Source organism: Takifugu flavidus, chromosome 22 (assembly GCF_003711565.1).
Source record: "Takifugu flavidus isolate HTHZ2018 chromosome 22, ASM371156v2, whole genome shotgun sequence".
In the NCBI taxonomy this organism is placed as follows: Eukaryota; Metazoa; Chordata; class Actinopteri; order Tetraodontiformes; family Tetraodontidae; genus Takifugu; species Takifugu flavidus.
Genome location: NC_079541.1, coordinates 2762666 through 2782233, shown reverse-complemented (window position 1 = coordinate 2782233; position 19568 = coordinate 2762666). Strand labels below are relative to the sequence as shown.

At 47.7% G+C, this 19568-nt stretch overlaps 1 protein-coding gene across 1 annotated transcript in view; it reads right to left on the bottom strand.

Moving 5' to 3' along the window:
* The window catches only part of foxp2 (forkhead box P2), a 79592-nt gene that overhangs the window by 21868 nt on the left and 38156 nt on the right, over nucleotides 1–19568 (bottom strand). Inside the window, 4 exon segments of the mRNA XM_057022506.1 lie at nucleotides 50–227; nucleotides 1752–1841; nucleotides 2957–3094; nucleotides 10285–10374. Coding sequence (XP_056878486.1) covers nucleotides 50–227; nucleotides 1752–1841; nucleotides 2957–3094; nucleotides 10285–10374 — 496 coding nt within the window.

Sequence of the window (19568 nt, the reverse complement as noted above, 5' to 3'; positions counted from 1 at the left end):
GGAAAGGGTCCAAACCAAAGACGTCCCCCATGACATCCTCCCCCCTTACCTGGCGGTTGCAGGGTCTGTCCGGGCAGGGCGGCCTGGCCGGGTGCAGGCCCGGGCAGCGAGAGCAGGCCCTGCCGCTGCATGTTGAGCAGGTGCTGCTGCTGCTGGAGCTGCTGCATCTGCAGGAGCTGCTGCTGGAAGACGAGCTGCTGGGCGGCCAGCTGCTGCTGCTGCTGTTGCTATAGCGAGAGGACGAGGAAGAGGGGAGCAAGAAGAGGAGACAGGAGAGGAGGGGAGAGAAGATTACAGGCGAATTGACAGCGGGGGGGGGCACAACGCAACTCTGTTGGTCAAAGTGGGCATTGGAATCCTCCGTGACCTCAGCCAACCTCTCTGGGTCTCCTCTGTCTCTGCATCTCTTTGTGTGTGTTGGAGTCTGCGAGCACGCATAAACAGACACAAAGCTGTCCGGATACAGCGGCTCTGGAGCCTGCCAGACACACGGACGGCAATTGTGTACGATACTAAGCCTCTAGCATAATCCCCCATCCCACAACCCCCTCCACCGCCACTGATAGCTAATTGTCTCGCCTTCATTGACGATCTGTTACAGGCGGCTGTGGCAAGAGGGAGATGGCAAGCCTTAGAGTGAATGCACACACACACACACAAAGCAAAGTAACACACATGCGCTCACAAAGGTAGTGTCATTTCTGTCCCAGGGCCAGACAGGTGATTGTGTAAGCTCTGTGCAACACTGGGAATAACAACAAAATGAAAAAACATCAAGCTCACTCAGCCCGGGAGTGAATCTGTAGCCAGAAAAGCTGCTGCCAAACAGTGGGCTGTTATAAGTGCACACAGAATCACTAATAATACAGCTAATAATTGTCTGTAAGTGCACATTATTGGGATGGATGGAATAAATTCATGTTTCCCAGTCTGGAACATTTTATCAGTTCTTTCCCCTTTTTTGTCCTGCTCACACGATGACATGTTTACTTGTCTCTGCATGCTTGGAGACCTGGACGGGGGGGGGGCTGGGTGGTGGGGGGTAAAACTTGTGATGCGCTCACTGGAAAACAGGCGGCATAATGGAGTGATGGAGGGAGGTAGTTTGTCTCCCTCCACCCCCTCCTTGCACAGCCTCGAGAGAAATAAGGGAGCAATTTCTATTCCATATTTGATGGTGGGGCCTCTGAAAAACTCGATTCGCAAATCCAAACAGAAACAAAGCCACCGGGAGGTCAGCGGCGGTTTCCTGCCGGGGTAGCATAATGGGCTGCTTGAGCAGACACTGACAAAGAGAGAAACAATAATAACAAAAAAGAGGCGTGCGTCTTGGTGTGGTACCTCTTTTCTGATCAATTTAACCGTCTGGATGTGGCCCTGCACGACCCATGAGGGGCCAAACCTTGTGCGGCGCACGCATGGCTACGCAAATGTGGCTACGGATCTTAAATTCTGCGTCAGACGGGAGGAGACGGCGCCGCGTCTGACGTCCGGCTGCCTGTCACCTTGATTTATGGCCGTCTTCAGCTGCAAATTTAGCCGCGCATGGAATCAATTCATTAACGGGCTGGATCAACAAGCCTTTTGTCTCCGGTTTCCAGGGCATCGCCAGCGTTGTTGGGGTTCCTTTATGCTGAAAGGCAGCGGGCGCCATCAGCGCCATGAGCAGAGCTTGAACAGTTCACGACTGATCGCGAGAGGACACGCACACTTCACACCTGAGGGGTCGCAGGACTGATCTCAAAGCGTACCTCTTTGACTTGCTTGCCGGGGTGTTGCTGCTGGAGAAGCTGCAGATGAAGCTGCTCCTGCTGCTTCTTATAAAACTCCTGCAGATGTTGCTGCAGACACACAGGATTAAAAAACCATGAATGTCCAGATGTGTAACATTGCCCCCTATATAATAATACAGGAATGATAATAATGATAATCCAGATGTTGCTGCACTTCTGTCTATCTTCTATCAATCTTGACATTTATGTCTTTACTGCGTCTCACTGTCCTCTCCATTTGGACATTTAACCGTCCCAAAGCTCCTGAATGTGGTAACAATTCATCACATTGAGGACGTATTTGGCAGCCAGAGAGCGCCAGCTTCCTGAAATAACCCAAATGATCATATTTTTCTATAAGTAACTGATTCTTTCAGCACTCGTTCAATGGCAGCTATTTATGTGACACTTTCTTTATGTCCTGTAAACCTTAGGTGGCTTTCATGGTCTAGCCCTCAGACTGAGCAGGTTTGCTGCTACCATTAAAATAATCACATTAAATATTAATGGCAGCTATTGGGGGGGAAACTGTTGATTTCAGATGATTAATAGTCTATGTGAGGGATCTTACTCGTGATTACCTTTTCTCCAACACCGACCACGTAGCTCTTATAGCGCTGGTGCACGCGAAACAAATTAACTAAAAGCCCTCCTTACAGGCTGAAACCTAAAGTCTGACTCGCCTTAATGAAGAGGGATATTCAGAACAACTGACATCCTTAATTAAACAATTCCCCATCCCTTAATCAAATCTTTGAATGAGAAACGCATTTCAACTTTGACACCCGACTCTGCTGAGTGTGTCCTCCTCCTCCAGCTGATTCCCAACATTACATCATCCGTCGCCCATCGTTCAGCTCCTCGTGCTCAATCCAGAGTGCGCCCCGCTCCCCGGTGGACACTTGTCAGGGAATTGAACCAACGACACACCGGAGACGGTTAATTAGAGGTGACGTGAACGAGTTCGTCAATTTCAGACGCCTCTCTGTAAGCGTGTCAAGGACAAAAAGGCCGTGGACGCGTGTGGTACAAGCTTCAGGCAGGGGCGGGGGGCGGGGGGGATCGTGATGCCTCAAATTAGTTGCGACTTAACGAGGTAATAACGTTGATTGTAGGCACATATATTGAGTTTGTGCGGAGGAGGTGGGTAACAGGTCAACAACACGTGCGGGCGGTTTGCGTACCTGCTGCAACATGACGGCCTGCTGCTGCTGGAGCAACGCCTGCAGCTGCTGAGGCGAGAGGACCTGCTGCTGAAGGATCTGCTGCATCTGCTGCGGCGTGATCACCTGAGGACTCATCATGGCCACCGACACTGGAACCTGGGACACGCAGAGGGAGAGGGTGAAAACTGGCGCCGACGGAGCCGCGGCATGACGGGCAGAAGAAAAGACAAATAAGACTAAATTGGAAGAAAACGGATCATTAGAGATGAGTGTCAGGCCTTGTGGCGCTGATCTACTGGGAGTTCGGTAATTGGTAACGGTGAGGCAGGGAGAGCAGGACTCTCATGGCCACCGTGCTTGGCAGCCTAGAGGAGATGCTGAAGGACAGATGGGTGCTGTGCCTTTGTGTTGCTCCTCTTATTTGCTCTGCCTTCGCCCCACTGGGAAAACTAAGAGATTTAAATAGACATAGACCTTAATTAGCAGGACCCTTGAACTACCCTACTTCAGCGCTGCCGTTGTGAAACAGTGCAAACATGTGCATTTCAGGAAAATGTGCTAAACCTACGGTGATGAGGAGGAAGGAGTTTGTGGTGGATCATGCCTGGCAGGTTGGGAGGGTGGGGGGGGTCTAGCTTATACAATATCTTGTCAAAGAGAACTTAAAAAACACGCTCGTTGTATGTGAGGTGACGCCAATGAACAGGGGTGTCAACGACTGAACGGAGGCTAACGGCACCGTTTCCTGCGCAACCTTTTCAAATCGTTTACCCCGATGCCGAATGTACTTCTGGACGGGAAAGAAAGATTCTTGACAGACAGGTGAGGCCGCGATAGGACAATTAAAATATCAACCCGCACCTTCACGGACGCTAATTGCGACGGTATCAAGCGTAGAGCTTCCTTGACAGTAGCCGGTCTATATGGTGTGTCAAGGGGCCAATAAGACATCCCTGTCCTCATTGCCAGCTAATCAAGCGGCCTTGATTACTTTCCATGCATGTCTCTCCTCTCTCGCTGCTTCTCCCTCTTCCTCTCTGTCAGGCCTTGACACGTCCTTGTTTGGCTCTCCTCTCCTCGACGCCCACCCCCCACCCCGAGTTTTCCCCCCTCTTTGATTAGCCGAGACATTTGCATGGTCACTACACATTTTTCATTTTAGAAGTCATTATGCATTAGTGGCTCCTGATCGCCCGCCTTGACTAATCCTGATGAACTGAAAATCACAGCTGAAGGTCAACTTCCAGCCGGCCCCGCCGCACATTCATATTCATATTCAAACAAATCCTGCCTCCATTGTTCATTAGGGTCTTAGAGAGAAGAGACTCCATCTGAGGTGGGAGAGGTGGAGGAGGCGGAGGATGTTGTGGTACAGCGCTTTTCTTCTCCAGGCGCCTCTGTGCACGGGTGCAAGGAGGAGATGCATTCGCAGCGAGTGAAGCGCCGAACAAAAGACGTCAAAAGTTGCAAATTACACCGTCCATGTGCAATTATGCAAATGCTCTGCTTACAACTTCAATGTTATTAACCCTTAAAGGTACATTTGTTAGGTAAGTAATTACCCCTGCAGTCACTCCTGGTTTTTTTGTGGTGGATGCCGGGACAATGAGACACGCGCAGACCGAGAAACAACACGAGTGATGCTGTCATTAAGGCTATTAATTGGAGATGCTTCGGTTCACAAAAGAGATGCAGGATTAGACGTGGAGGACTTAACATGAACGGGGCTTTACCCAGAAAACATCAAATTTCCCGCAACGCATCGATTCGCTTTAAAGAGATAAGAACCTGAAGTCTGAGGGACAGAAGCTGCTGTGTGAAGAGAATAGAGAGAGGACGTGGCCTATGTCCATTGTGAACCGCGGCACAATGGCAATTCCAGCATTTAACGGCATGCTTTTCTGCTTGACGTATCAGAGGCTCCAAGATGAAAGAAGATAAGTAATTGCTCTCCTGGTTCTTATTCTTCACTGACAACCCATAAATTTAATTTTACACACACGTTCATTTACATTTTCGAGTATATGACATGATAATTGCAGGAATATAACACCTCCATTTTGTCGGATGCTGCACAAGGCCGTGATTGACGGGAGTGGTGAATTGGAAGGAGCAGGAGGCTGAATTGCCTCTCGCAGAAGCGATTTTGCCACGGAGGGACAAAATTAATGAGCATTTACTCCACGATGGCAGGGACGTAAACATCCACACGCTGCAGGTCGATGCTCTTTGATGGAAAACCTGTTAATGGTACTTAGCACTGTATTCCGGGTGGCTAACACCCGTCTTCCTTCGGCTACTTTGTCTAAACGCACCTCCAGCAATTACCTCCACTTCAGCGTGTGGTGCTTTATCTTCACCGCGACAAGTTTTTATGAGCAACCTCGAATTATTTAAAGTGGCAGACGAGCGCTGTATCAGAGTTCAAACTTAAACAATTAAAGCCGTCCAGTAGAGAAGAATTCCTTTTGTTCCCTTCTCTTCCATACAATTCACTTAGCAGTAATAAGCCGGGGAAGGGGGTGGTGCTGATTGGATGTCGCGTGTGGGGCTCGGGGTGGGGGTGTTATCAACGTTGGAGGTTGTTCTTGTTGCACTGGACAGGCGACTAAGCTGTTGGAGAAAGTGGTACAGATAAATGCAGTGAGGAACGGAAGGGTCCAAGACAGTAATTAGTGTGGATCCTTGGCAGGGAGAGTCGCCGCTAATTAAGCCACTAGCTTCAATTTACCCTGAGATAGAGAGAGAAAGGAGGGAAAAAGTCCATCCCCAACATCGTCCCCTACTTCGTCTCAATCTCCTAAATATGCCCAGGGGACACTGGGCCTAAAAAAAGACGAAGACCCCCCCCTGGACTTCTGACCTCTTGGCTCCCTTTGCTCATTTACTATCCAATTACTGTCAAATATGGACGCGCCATTATCGATAGCTGGTGCTCTCCACTCGAGGGCCACCGAGGCTACGGGGCCACTGACACGGCCCTCTGAAGTTCAAGTGTGCGGCCCCCAGGAAGCACATCCCCGTGTTTACGCTGCCGAATACTTGCACGCGTGAGGCGCGCTCAGAGTTTCATCTTTGGGAGATCAATATTCCAGATTGTCAGAAGTGAAGCTAAGTGGATTAGTGAATGTTTTTTTTCAATCAATTTCCGCAGCAGTTTGGCAGCAGTGCATGTGAGGGGTAATTTATCATAACATAAAGACCCATCATGTAAAAGTATCTCTGAAAAACCCTGAGGTGATTAGGATAAGCTTACCATTTCCATATTGATTTCTATCTGCGCGTAACTATTGATTGGAGGGGCTGAGCGATACAAATAACTTCACTCTCATCATTAGCCGTGACACCGTACGAGTGCTTTCAATTAATAACCGCAAATTTGGTTCAAATATCATCAAAAGTACCCCAGCTCAGAGTACACCTGTAGTAGCTGGATCACCTCCATCATTAAACGGTCGACATTCCTCAGGACCGAGGCCTCCCTGTGGATGCAGTGCTTTTTAGAAGTGCACAGAGAGGGAACTTTACTGAAAAGTGCACAAGGAAGAGTGCTGAAATAGAAAGAAAGTGAGGGAGAGGTGGTGGGGGGGGGGGGGGGGGGTGAGGCTTTTCTCTGATGTTGCAGGTAATACGGCCTCCGCTGGATCAGCCTCTTCATCAGTGACACACAGTAAATTACAAGTGCTTCAAGCAGCTCAGTGAATTATAGTTCATCACTTGGATACCCCCCCCCCCATCACCACCGGGGCCCGGGCGTATCAGATCTGCCGGTTAGGATCCAATTAACACCCTGGCCGGAATCATCTGATTGCATGTGTAAGGGCTGGTATAACTCGTTTATTGCACCCATGTATCTTCTGTCACAAGGTAAATTTGTTGCTGCAACATCAAAGGTCTGAGCTCCTTCTTCTCTCTTTTTTTGCTATCCTTCCCTCGCTCTCACTTTCTCTTGATCCTACACCTAACTCAGCTTCCTCGCCTCGGGGTTGCATTTCAACTTCTTTTGCATCACAATGATGAACCGGCTCTGTCCTCGCAATTTAGCAATCTTGTCCTGTAGGTGTTGTAAATGCAGGGAGGAAAAAAGAGGGAGGTGGGGTGGAAGTGTGTGGGGGGAGAGCTTGTTTTCTGGTTACAAAAGCAGCAACCAAGTGTGTTTGAGTTAAAATGTGCTGACGCCTTTTTCCCCCCCTCACTCTAAGAGTCAACACAAGTTTTTCTCATGAATAACATAATACCCCCCCCCCCCCCCCTTTTCCTCCCCCGTAGAGATAATTTTCTCTATTTTCAGATGCAACCAGAGGGGATGCACTGGAAAGATATATTCAGAAATGTAAATGCGAGTTAACGTCCTTTAGCCATGCGCGCTGCAGTCTGCTAACCTGTACTCTCACCTAGCGTTGCAGCCCTTTTTCCCTGCATGTGGGTGCGTTCCAGATGAAAGGAAGTAAGCAGACGAGTGAATGGCGCCGCTGAAGGGACCCTGGCTCAGTGCTGCGTGGCTCTGACCTTTAAAAGTGCAATACTTCCGCGGAACAATCCGCAAGCTGGAGCGCTATGAGTAAGTAAGGCTAAGCTCACGTCTGCAGTGATACACAAACCCACTGTGAAACGCAAAAACGCATTAAAAAGATGGTGAAAAGGAGCGTTAATGTGGAGCAGGGGTAGAAATTCACCCCCCCACAAGCTTCTAAAGACCCGTCCTGACACATGGAGACGGTGGCTGTAACAGACCTGGCAGACTTTTCCCCCTCTTGACCCCTTGAACACACTAACGCTTAAACCTTGCACCTCTTTTTTTTTAAATGTAAGAGTCTCAGTCTTCTGTTTAAACTTCCAAAGTCACTTCCAGCGACTTCCAAGTCGTAGCGTTCGCGCTGCTACGAGACGCAATGTGTTGGCGTGCGAGCGGGCGAAACAACTGTCAGACCGGTAGGCCGCAGTAATCCTCTCCGCCTCTCCTTGTCCGCGTTTCTTTATTTGTATTCCAAATGTCAGTGTATAAATGGCTTTCGGCGTGAGGTGTGTGTGTGTGTGGTGTGTGTGTGTGTGTGTGTGTGGGGGGGGGGTATTGCCAAAGAGAAGGAGGAGAGCAAGGGATGCGAGGAGCAGCAGGGAAACGGCACTGGCACGACAGGGTGTTTGTGTGCCTTGGGAGAGCCGTGGAAGCAGCACGGTGAAGGCAGGGGGATTTACAGGGAGAAATAGGTGTTTATTGAGTGCTCCCGTGGGCTTACTGTGTAATAATAGACCTGTCACATTACGCAAATGCAGAGAAGCAGCTTGTGTGTGTTTGTGAGCGTGTTTGTGGGGCTGTTTTTTTAATACACGGGCGCATGTGTGTTAGTTGCAGAGCGGGGCGCTTCTGCTTCATCAACTACTTAGGAGCAGTGATGAGCGTGCGGATAAAATTAGTCAGGCGAGAGCCTTTAGTCGCTAATACGCGTAATTAAAACTGCAAGCTGAGGCACTTAGATGCTTGTGTACTAAATAATTTACATGCCATGATCTATGGATCATTTCCCTCTCTTAAATACCAAAGACGGGAGAACGGGAGGGGGGAAACGAGAGCGGCGGAGGATTTATCAGTATCTCTACCATAAGCAGGATGTCATGGTAATACTAATCCTTTTCCCCACTTTCTGCTACGCTAATCATACAAGGGGATCAATCTGCTTCGTTCCCCCGGTGGAAAAAAACGCAGCTTGACTGCTGCAGACTCTTATCAAGCCGCGACGCTGACAACAAACTCAAACTGTACCCCGACTGGCCTTACAAGCGAGGTAAATAAGGCAACTTCATTAGCGAAGCTCCCACCAGACGTGAATACAGTCAACCTCCGATAAAAGTGGAATAAATGGAATAATGGGCGGGAAAAACCAAGGCTTTTTAATCAAGAGAGGTTCTGCAGCTGGCGGGCTGATATTTGCACAATGGAGTCGGCATCTAAAATGTCATTCAAGGAGTGAATTCAAGGGCGCGCGGTAGCATCTTCCCACAGGAGGAGGGGTGATCTTGAGCCAGAGCGCATCCTGTTTATGCCGCCCTGCGTGGAAACTTTTCAGAACAGGTGAGGGAGCTCATAAAACCTGGATCAACAGACGGATTAGTCGGGGAGCAGGAGGACATCCTTCCTGAATCATATTGATTCATGCTGCCACCATAAAGAAAGGATGCAGTAAGCAAATGTAAATATTCAATATTTACCATCTGCTGGTGTTATTAGAGGCGGGGGCCTCACGGTTATCATGCACCCACACTGTTCTCTTTCAATATTGTTCTTCCTGCCATGTATGGATCGTCCTCACTGACTATGCAGGCATCTGTAGACCGGGCTTGTTTGCTTAAACCCATTCCCTTTAGCATACAGAAACAGAAATGCCATTCCCAAGCAACAAGCTACCTATAGCATCTATTTAAGTTTCCTCAGTCAATTCTAAAACTGTTTATTTATAATTCTGATCATTTTAACACCCTTGGCGTTGTTGAATTCAATTTCCTCTTGAACTTAAAAGAGTCTGAGCCAACCTCATCTCTTTACCAGCACGTAATTAGCAAATCAGGGGTGTGACACCGGCTGTAGGTGTCGCATGTTACGGCTGTGTAGGGAAATATCAATGGGTGAGCTTAATGTCAATTTCCCTTACATGGATGAGATGCTGGGCCTCTAATGAGGCAAACCGCTGCTCCTTGTCAGTACACAAGTGGAAGACGCAAACTCCCACGCCTCAATTTCAATCAGCGTTAAAACAGAAACGCGTATATAATGACAATAACCCACCGCTGGTGAAAGCGCGGCTTTATTAAGACGAAAGTAAAGAGTGCGAGAAAGACAGAGGGTTGCAGAAAATGTGTTAGTGTATGTGTGTGTGTGTGCGTGCGCAACATTCACTGCGTGTGACCTTTTCCAATTTACCAACTCCAGAAATTGACAGCCTCACAAATCAATAAGGCAAATTAGTGTTGAGAGGTGGAAACCAAAGGCAGTTAAAATTAGCTGTTGTCGTAAGCTATAGCGCTCAGGCAAGTAATAACCAGCAGAGGAGAGTCCAGAGGTTAAATAGCACTTGAGCCGATTAGTCAAATCCAGAGGAGTTAATTATTGTCCAGTTTTATGGCTTTTACTATTGTATTTGCACCCTCTGAGGATGCTGCCTTCTGTTTCTATTGCTGTCATATGATGCCGATTCTCCGGGGGAAAGGCCGGTCCAGCTTTAGGATTCCAGTAGCAAGTGCCAGGATTGCACCGACAAATCAAACACACTCGTGGAACAGAGGAAATCTTCCTTTTGGAGGAGCATGTATTATGGATGGACTTAAAGAGATTAGACAGGGAGCTGCTTTACCTGCAGTGGACGCTGCTTGTCCTGGCTCTTTGGAGATTTCAGGCCACTGCCTGGCTGCTGCAAGAGTAATTGCCTCGCTGCTTGTAGGGCCTGAGAAGAAAAGAGCACAAGACAAAAGGGTGATGTATAAAACAGGGAGGGGGGGAGAGCAGAAAAAAGTGGAAATCAACTGGAGATTCTTCACATTTTCAGGGAGAACATCATCGGCGCTTTTACACCCTGAACGCCTCGCTGGGATTCGGTTTTAACAAGTCACGAGTTATGATTGAGAATAAACACAGCTTGTGCAGAGTGCCCAGCAGAAGAGGATGGAGAGAGCAGTGAGGCTGGAAATAAAAAAGAAAGAAACAGGCGGTAGATCCAGTCGAATTGACCTGTCTAGTGTGTGCTCAACCCACTTCTCTCTGCAAATTACTGCTACATTTGCATATTCATAATATCAATTTGAAGCCGCGGCGGCACCATGTGAAGTGTCCCCAGCAGCTGTAATTAAAGTTGACAAAAATCAACATTAAATTACATTCTGAGAGAATTAACAAGCTATGTGTTACAGAGCGCAGATGAGGTCGCCCGTAGAAAGACGTCCACAAAAACAGCCGACGGAAACAACCAGGGACTCTGTGGAGCTGGCGGAGCAGCTGAACACGATTGTGCGTCAACGCACAATACAACCAGATCACCGAGTGTTGCTTTTTTTGGTGGGGGGGTGACAAAAAACAGGGTGGCCGGTAGGAGGAGATGCCAGAGATCAACGATAAAACAACGTGACACTTCCTTCGCAAACGAGGGTGCTCATTTCACTTTCTGTGCTTGCCAGTATCCATGACAACTGCTGCCTTGACAGGGCGTGCATATGGCGCAGCTCTGCCAGCTGGTGGGAACAATGTTTGAACTAGTACATTGTGATCCAGAGCAAACAAGAAAGGACAAGAGAGAGAGACAGAGAGAGAGACAGAGAGAGAGACAGAGAGAGAGAGAGGAGGAAAAGTTGCTGTGTCTTAACCCCTCAGGGGTCGCAGCCACCCCCCTGATCAATTATGAAAAGACAGAGGTGGCGTGGAGGGGTCTGTCTGTCTGTCTGTCTGTCTGGCTGCTCTGGAGGAGCCAGGCTGAACCCAAGTAAACAAACACATTATACCAGTACTGGCCTCTAAACGCATTGATCCGTCTCCTTGGTAAGAGGAGCCCAGTCGCCATTGGCTGATGTAGCAAGTGTGCACACGAGCCAAGCCAGCTTTGAAAACCCAAACACCAGCACCTGCACCAGCAGCTCATCTTAAAATAGAACCCCCCCCCCCCAAAAAAAGATCTAATAATGCCTGCTGTGTTCAGAAAGACAAAACAAATTCCTTGGATGCAGCCAATTGCGTTGCTAATTGCGGCGCGGGGCCTAATTAATTTTACCATGATTGGTATTTCAAAGTAATTATAAGGTTTACTGAGTGCTGCACGCAGTCTTTGAGGGTGGTGTGTGTGTCTGTGTGTGTGTGTGGGGGGGGTGCTTGATGAGCGTGACCCGATGTCGCAGGAGGAAAATGTTTATCCGCGTGCGAATCAATAAAGACTCTCAAGTCTCTCGATAAATTCAAGACAGATTGTGGGAGAAGAGATGGCACGATGGGTAAATAAACCCCTGGGGAGTGTCGGGGTGGGTGTGCACAGGGTTTAAGAGAAAAAGAGCACTTTGCAAACACCACACACACCTCTGTCAACACTGGCCAAACTTTTCCAGCGTGCCTGAAACTGTCTGTCAACCCCTCCCTGCAGGTCGGCGTAGCCGTGTTTTTCTGTCCGCTGCGGTATGTGGAAGGCATGGCGGCTGAAACTGTGTGTTGTGTGTGTGTGTGTGTGTGGGGGGGGAAATCCCCTTCCTTTCACTTACACTGCCTCTGAGTATTCAACCATTAGAGTAAAAAGCATCAATTTGTGCCACCCCCTATCCCACTTCACACAGATGGCAAGCCGAGGCCCATCTCAACGTGTGGGGGGGGGGGGGTGTGTGAGGAAAAGTGCAAAATGCCAGGGGGAGTCATCAAAAGTTTGCTGGAGAGCCGGTGGAGAGGACAAAAAATGCAGACGAGTGCAAGCGCACCATCTATTTAACCTGGGTTGCTATGCAAGAAAAAATGACATCCCTCCCGTCTATTAATGCAAACATTGTATAAAAAAAACAGCACAATGTGACACATTCTTCGGAATGGGAGCGAAAGCCAGACAGATAGAGAGGAGGGGGGGGGGGCTGGGCCCTGCTATATAAATAACAAGACACTCAGAGGCATATTTGATGTTGATATCCATCTCTGAGGTTGGAAAAGGAGGAACAAAAACAAGAAGGAGGGAAAATAATACACCGGGCGACCGAGACCGCGACACGGGGATCCTTATGAAAATAAGATTCAGCCCAAATGGATCTGCTGTAATTGGTTTCAGATAGTGAGGTCAGGAGAAAGGCGATACAGGCGACTATTATGCGAAACGGACTGAGAAACAAGAATGTTTACACAGGCATTCCTCTGCTACATTAATAGGCATGCAGAGATCGCCCGGGAGAGAGGAGAGAGGGAGTGAGAAGAGACCGACAGAGGTAAAGAGGGGGGAATCGCATCCATTCATCCCTCCCCTCCTGCTCTCCTCCATTCTCTCTCCATCCCGGTGTTTAGACTTCACACAGAATGGGGGTAATAAGGAACACCTTCCACAATGTCCCTTTGTAAGGAGCATGCAAAGATCTTAAACAAGCATGAAATACATTAGCAGGCCTCCAGCCCAACCATTGCAAATCTCCAGATTGCTCACTGCGTGCGTGGAGGGGGGGGGGGGATAAGCCATCTGCCAAGAATGTCAGTCTTTCAAATCCACCTGGAGACCGCACAATATCCAGCCATGACATTGGAATTGGATATATGTGAAGGGCTGTGACATGATGTTTGGTGAGTGCAGATCGCTTCCTGCCTCAGGTCACACCGGGGGCTGTTGTTATTAGGGGGGGAAAGGCAGATATTGGAATGATGACACGGATATGAAATGCCCTCAACAGATGTCCCTTCACGGCTACGGCGAGAGGAGGAGGAGGAGGAGGGATTGTAAACACGCGCCGTCGATCGCTGATCAATAAGAAATGGTTTGTGCCGCCGTCGCCGTCTGGCTGTGATGTGCAGAGCAGATGTTTTGCCTGTTGCTTGTTGGGGGTAAAGGCTGTTGTTCAACACCAGGCTGTCGACCAGAACAGCTCCAGTTATGCTGACAGCACTGACAACCACCCACTCACACACACACACACACACACACACACACACACCCACACACACACACACACAGCACTGCAGCAAGCTTATCTATCTTTGCTTCCAGGGAAACACAGGCACAGGCACAAAAGGAAGTGTGTGTGTGTGTGTGTGTGTGTGTGTGTGTGTGTGTGTGTGTGGGATGGGGGGGCAACATTTTATCAAACTGGAAAAGAGTTGCAGGACAAGACACGAACAGTTTAAGCTGAGTAAACAAACACGGCTGATTGGAACGAGGCGGAGGAGACGGAGCTGACACCAGAATATTTACACCCTATCTTCTCAGGGGCAAGATGGATGGATGGATGGATGGATGGATGGATGGATGGATGGATATGGGATTGCTGAAGAGGACTGACAAAAGAGAAGTGGACAAGGATGAGACGTCAAACACATCAGCTGCATATAAAAACGAGGACAGTGTGAGTGAGACACGCTGGGAAGGGAAGTTCTTCAGCTCGTCTGTATATAGATTTGCAGACACAAAAACGAAGAGAGCAGAGTTTTTAGGAATGAGGACCATCTATCTCCAGAAACGTACACACAAGTGGGCAATCCTCTTTTAAAGGTCACAACTGGTGATGCTGCATACGCACTGTCCTCAGCAACTTAGCAACATTAGCAGGAAAATAAAAAATAAGCCGACAGACCATCAATATAATAGGTTGCAGTTTATCTATGCCGGGGTTTTCATTGTTTACTGTAGTCAACATTGTGTTTTTCCCCCAATATTTTGTTATAGTTGAAGCGTGTTAATAGCTTTTCATTAAAAAAGTATAACTCTTGCAGAAACAAAAGATGAATTAATTCATTAATTACTTAAGTTGCAACAGTCGACTTTCCAAAAAGGGCAAATGTCTCCACACATAGATCTGCTGTGTTTATGTGTTTAAACAAGTCAAAACCAGCCACTTCCTGGTCATTCCACAGCTCGACTCAAGGCTCCCTCCCTAATATGGGTCATCTGCTACTAATAAAGTGAGGACGGGCAGCAAACAGGTCACCGAAATTTGACAATTCCCAACTGAAACTTTCAGTTGATTTATCCAGAGGTGCGTTAAGGAGAAACTAGGAAGGACTGTTCCCAAAAAAAAAGGTGTGTGGGGGGGAGAATTTGGAAAGAATGTGTAGACGCAATGAGCATTTTAATGTACGACTCAATAAATCAACAGCGAATAGAGGAGGGGGCAAGGGGTCTGTGGGGAATCTGCTAACGTGGGCCTCAGGATGAAGGCAGAACCAGCCGGCAGAACAATGGGCTTCTGTGTGCTGCCTCTATCTCTCTCTCTTTCTGCAGCTTCAGCTTCTTCCCATCCAGGTACACACAGAAGTGGGTTATTCATTAGACAACACGCTTTGTGCTTATTTGCAGCTGAGGTTGGAAAGAGGTCCGTGTTGACAACTCTCTCCTCTCCCTCTCATCTCATCTCACATTATTCATTTCTCTCCCCTCCAACATCTATCTTTCTCCCTCTGCTCTCCCACATCTCACCCTTTTGTTTATTGATTCTCTAGATTAAGAATTCCTTGGGTGGAGGACTGTAACACACAAGCATCAAATTATTTTGGGGGTGAGCTTATTTGCCTTTCCCTTGCATCTATTTGGCCTGTGTCTGTAGACAATTATGCCTTCCCAGGCCCAGACTCAGGTGCTAATAATGAAGGACAAATAGAATCATATGTGTAAACTTCCCCCACTGATGAAAATTTATATTAACTTTCTGCCACAGTAAACAGAGCTGCATAGCTACACCCTCCCGGGAGGATTGACAAAATGAATTTGCTCACTTCTACCCCGGCAAAGGAGGCTCGTACCACGGGAAAGTGTGGCGGGGGGGTGGGGGGTTCACCTCTGTTATTTTCCTTTTGACAAAGACAAAAAGGGTCTGCTTTGCTCACCATAGATGAATTGAGTGTGATTAGATCTGCCGAGGAGAGCCCATGTCATAGACCTGCACCAGCAGCGGTTCAGAACTTGGTCCTGCTGTTTGTTAACCTTAACACCAGTTTTTTGGGGTGGGGGGGGGGTTCAATCCAAATATATTTAGACAGCCTAAAGGAAAGGAAAACTGCTGTGCATCTTAATTATGAGGCTCACAGTGATATACAGTTAGAACTGGCTACAGGCAACAATCGCAGAGTTCCTCGTTGGTAGAAGCCGAGCTGACTCCGGACAGTAGTTAGTTCCTAATGTCTTCCATATAAAATTTTGATTGCCTGGACTACTCATAGGTCCACTTGGCACCACCAGACCTTTCATTGATGACTACAAACATTGATGTTTCAGAGACTTGTGCATTAAATAATCCCTCTCAAAGGTTTTCCACAACTAAAATCATGTATAATCATGTAAAAACTTGCTTCTTTCTTAAACTAATCTGATTTATTTATTTTTTAAATGACCACTCATGAGTATAGAACTTGTGTCAAAATGGAACTACTCAAATAGACACCTCCAGGATTTCCAGCCCTCTCTACCGCTTCTCCCTGCAGGATGTTCTACAGTCTTCGCTTTGACCTGTGGTGAACCAGATAAGGTGACAGGAGGCCCATTCAGCCAGGTTTGTTATCTACAGCTGCTCTAAGAGACGTCCTTTAGGAGGAGACAACTGAGTGCCACCATAATATATTATCACAAAGAGGCCAGAGGAAGAAGAGCAGAGACAGAGAGAAGAGGCAGTTGGGTGACTCTGTGTGTGTGTGTGTGTGTTTGTGTGTGTTATCCTTCAGAGTGGGCCATAATATGAATTCCATCTACAAACTGGGGACCTTTTTGGAAGTGAGGACAAACCTCCACACTATTTAGGGGTTTAGTTGTGATGGTCGGGGTTACAGTAAGGGACTGGGGTCTGTGATATGCCAATGAGAGTCCTCACACAGACACAAGTAAAACCACGTGTGTGTTTGTGCAGGATGCGGACGAGCATTCACGTATGAAAAGTGAAAGTATGCACTTTCAGAGATGTGACACTGTACCCCGCAGCCACACACAAACACAAATTCTTTCTTCTGTGCCGCTTGATTTCCTCTTCAGGTGATTATTATCCGTCTCCTTTTCACAGTTCTGGCCGAGTGGTCGCACAGCTGGATGAATACCCGATATGAAATGTTGCTTTCAGGCGGAGGTGGTTCATTTGGAATACATGGTTTCGGGGCTTAGTGGGAGAAGACACCTGGCACAAATACAAAACAAGCTTGATGTCTCTATGGCACATAAAAAAAGTAAAAAAAGCTATACGTCTACATTTTTCCAACTCTCACTAGTGCAAGCACAGACTGAAGTGGTTTGTCATGGAGCTTGTGTCGGACTGTGTTGACAAGGCCTTATTTAGAGGCTTTTACTCCAAACACATGGCCAGAGGCGACTGGCAAACTGACGGAGGCTCTGGAGAACAAGCAGCCTCGGCGGGACGGCTTGTTTTCTAGCAGGCTGCCGATACAGATGGATGCTGCTCGAGAATGTGCTGACAAAGATGTGCCTGCACTTGAAAGAGGCGCGCAAACAAGAAAGCAGGCAGAGGGTGGTAAATAAACGGCCGCTGCGCCCTGAGAAGGCGTATTTGGGCTCCAGTGAATTGCTGATACAGACACAGCCAAGTTTACGGCAACCTTTAAGAAGGAAAACAAGCCCCCCCACAAAAATGGCTGAAAAGTCAGTGCCTGTGTGCGCACGAAAACGAGCCCGTGCACCAGCTCTGGAGTCACAGGTCAACAGTACGACTTCAGGTTAAGTGCCGACTCTAATTACCCCGAACTGGGGGTGGATGAGAGGAGGCGCTGACCTTAGATGCGAATGACCTCACCGCAGCAAAAACACACCCGCGCCACACACGTGCAAATCCTCTTGATTTTTTTTAAAGTTCTAAATATTGACACAACACAGGTTCCGTTCATCCTCCCAGGTTCATAACTCAATAAACCATCATGGCATCTCGTCAAACCTATACGTTTTTCCTTATGTAATCCATCCCAACCGAGCTCCTCCGTCTCCATTTTCTCTTTTCTCCCAGCTTTGTGCGCCTGCAGTTGTCTTGTGAATATTCCAATTACAGAGGTGTGTGTTTGACCTTTACGTCCCATGGAAGATATAGTTATCTGCCTTCCACCCTGACACTCGGCGCCTATCAATCAGCGTTGCAGCCCTTCATACTTGCCAGAAAAGGCCTAGACTGAGCCGGGTACGCATGTGTGTCCAATGTGCACGTGCGCGTGGAGAGCCGGAATGGGATTGAGGAGTTATGAGGGGAAAAAAAAGAGCCATTTTATATATATATTTTTAAATCTGCCACGAGCCTGACTGAGCTTTCAACAAACAAAGCCTTTTTCCCAGCAGCATCCCGTGTCACGCTTCCGAGGACAGGAAAGCGTGAGCGGAGTCATACTTCTTTAGTTTCATTCTGATTCCCCGCCCTTTTGCAAAGGGCTAATCTACATCTTTCATTGAATCAAGAATGGAAATTCACAAGAAATGCTTCTTTTTCAATTTCATGCTGAAGTAGCTCAAGTTAGTGGATGTAATTTCTCCTAACAAGAAAATTTATCACTCTGTCGCACACTTACTGTGGCTCTGCCAGAAAAAGGACCCCATTTCGTCTGGTTTTTTTTTCCGTTAGCTTTGATAAATGTGCCAAAAGCATGATCACTCCCTTCATAACGCTCAATACCAGTAGGGAGCAATTACAGGACTTATTATTAAAAAAAAAAAAACACAAAACCTCTGGCTCAAATTTGAATGAAAGATAAATGACATATCATTTAGGAATGTGAGGGCATTAGAAAATTAAGCCAGGACAAAGCTAAGAGAGGGATGGAATATGCAGGACCCTAACTTTCAGTTTAAAACTACTATGACAAGAGTAATAATGCACATAAGCCAAGCATATCCATTTAAAATAGGTCTAAATTCCATGTATTTGCTGTCAATCGGATGAGGACCAAACAGGTGAACGCATTTCTGAAACAATACCATGCATGGCCAAACTGTGCAGGCTAATGTATATTTATCATGTAAACCTCTGATAAATGCATATGCAGAAACAATCAAATCTTCCGGCTTTCAATTGGAGGATTTTGCACCACGGACTCAAGCGTGAAACAAATATCAGCTTAGCGCCAAGTCGAGCATGAAGCGCCGCGCCTGGCGCTGGAGGCGTGTTCTGCATATGCTGATGGGCCTCGCTTTTATCGGGGCGGAACAAGCAGCTTTCCGGTGCTATCGCTGATCAATTCTTGGGAATTGAGTCGCCCGGCGTGGGTAAACAGCCGCAGTTAGGGCTTGATGAGGAATGGCAGGCTGCAACACAGCCCGTCTGTTACTCTGGAGGAGACTCAGAACTTCAGACCTCATTATATACTATAGATTCTGTGCTGGGAATCTCCTTGATGGTTGTTTCCCCTATTAACATACATTGTAGAATATAGCAAGAACTTGATAGAGATGCCACAGCACCTTAAAACCCGAGCACGTGGCTGACCTTGGCTGATGCGCTCTGAAATCCAGCAGCTTCTGTTTAAAAGCCTGCAGTGAAGAGAGCCAAAGCCAGCACTAAGTGATGTGTCAGTCAGTTCTCCTGTTTGGAGCCTTCAATTCCCTGCGGCCTGAGCGTATTTACACCATTTGAATGAAAAGCTGTGAGTAGGGGAGGACTGAGAAGCTCTTACATTCTGTTACATATGTATACAGTGTTTGGAGGAGCGACCCTCCCCTCCCTCCTCACGCCGAAGTGGCACAACTACAAACAACTTGGGAGGATGGAGCCATTTATACACTCAAAAATGGGTCAGGGATGAAGGTAATCGGAGCGGCGTTAACAAGTGTAACGCACTCACACACAAACCTGACGATACCTAAAACCATGGACGCATTAGAAAGCTGGTGACATCCATGATGCCGCTGTTTTGGTAGCCGTCTTCACCAGATTTTAGTTTAAGCAGAGAGGGGAGAGGAGAAAGGGGGGGTTTCACACAACAAACCATCAGGCATGCGTCTCAGAGTCTGAT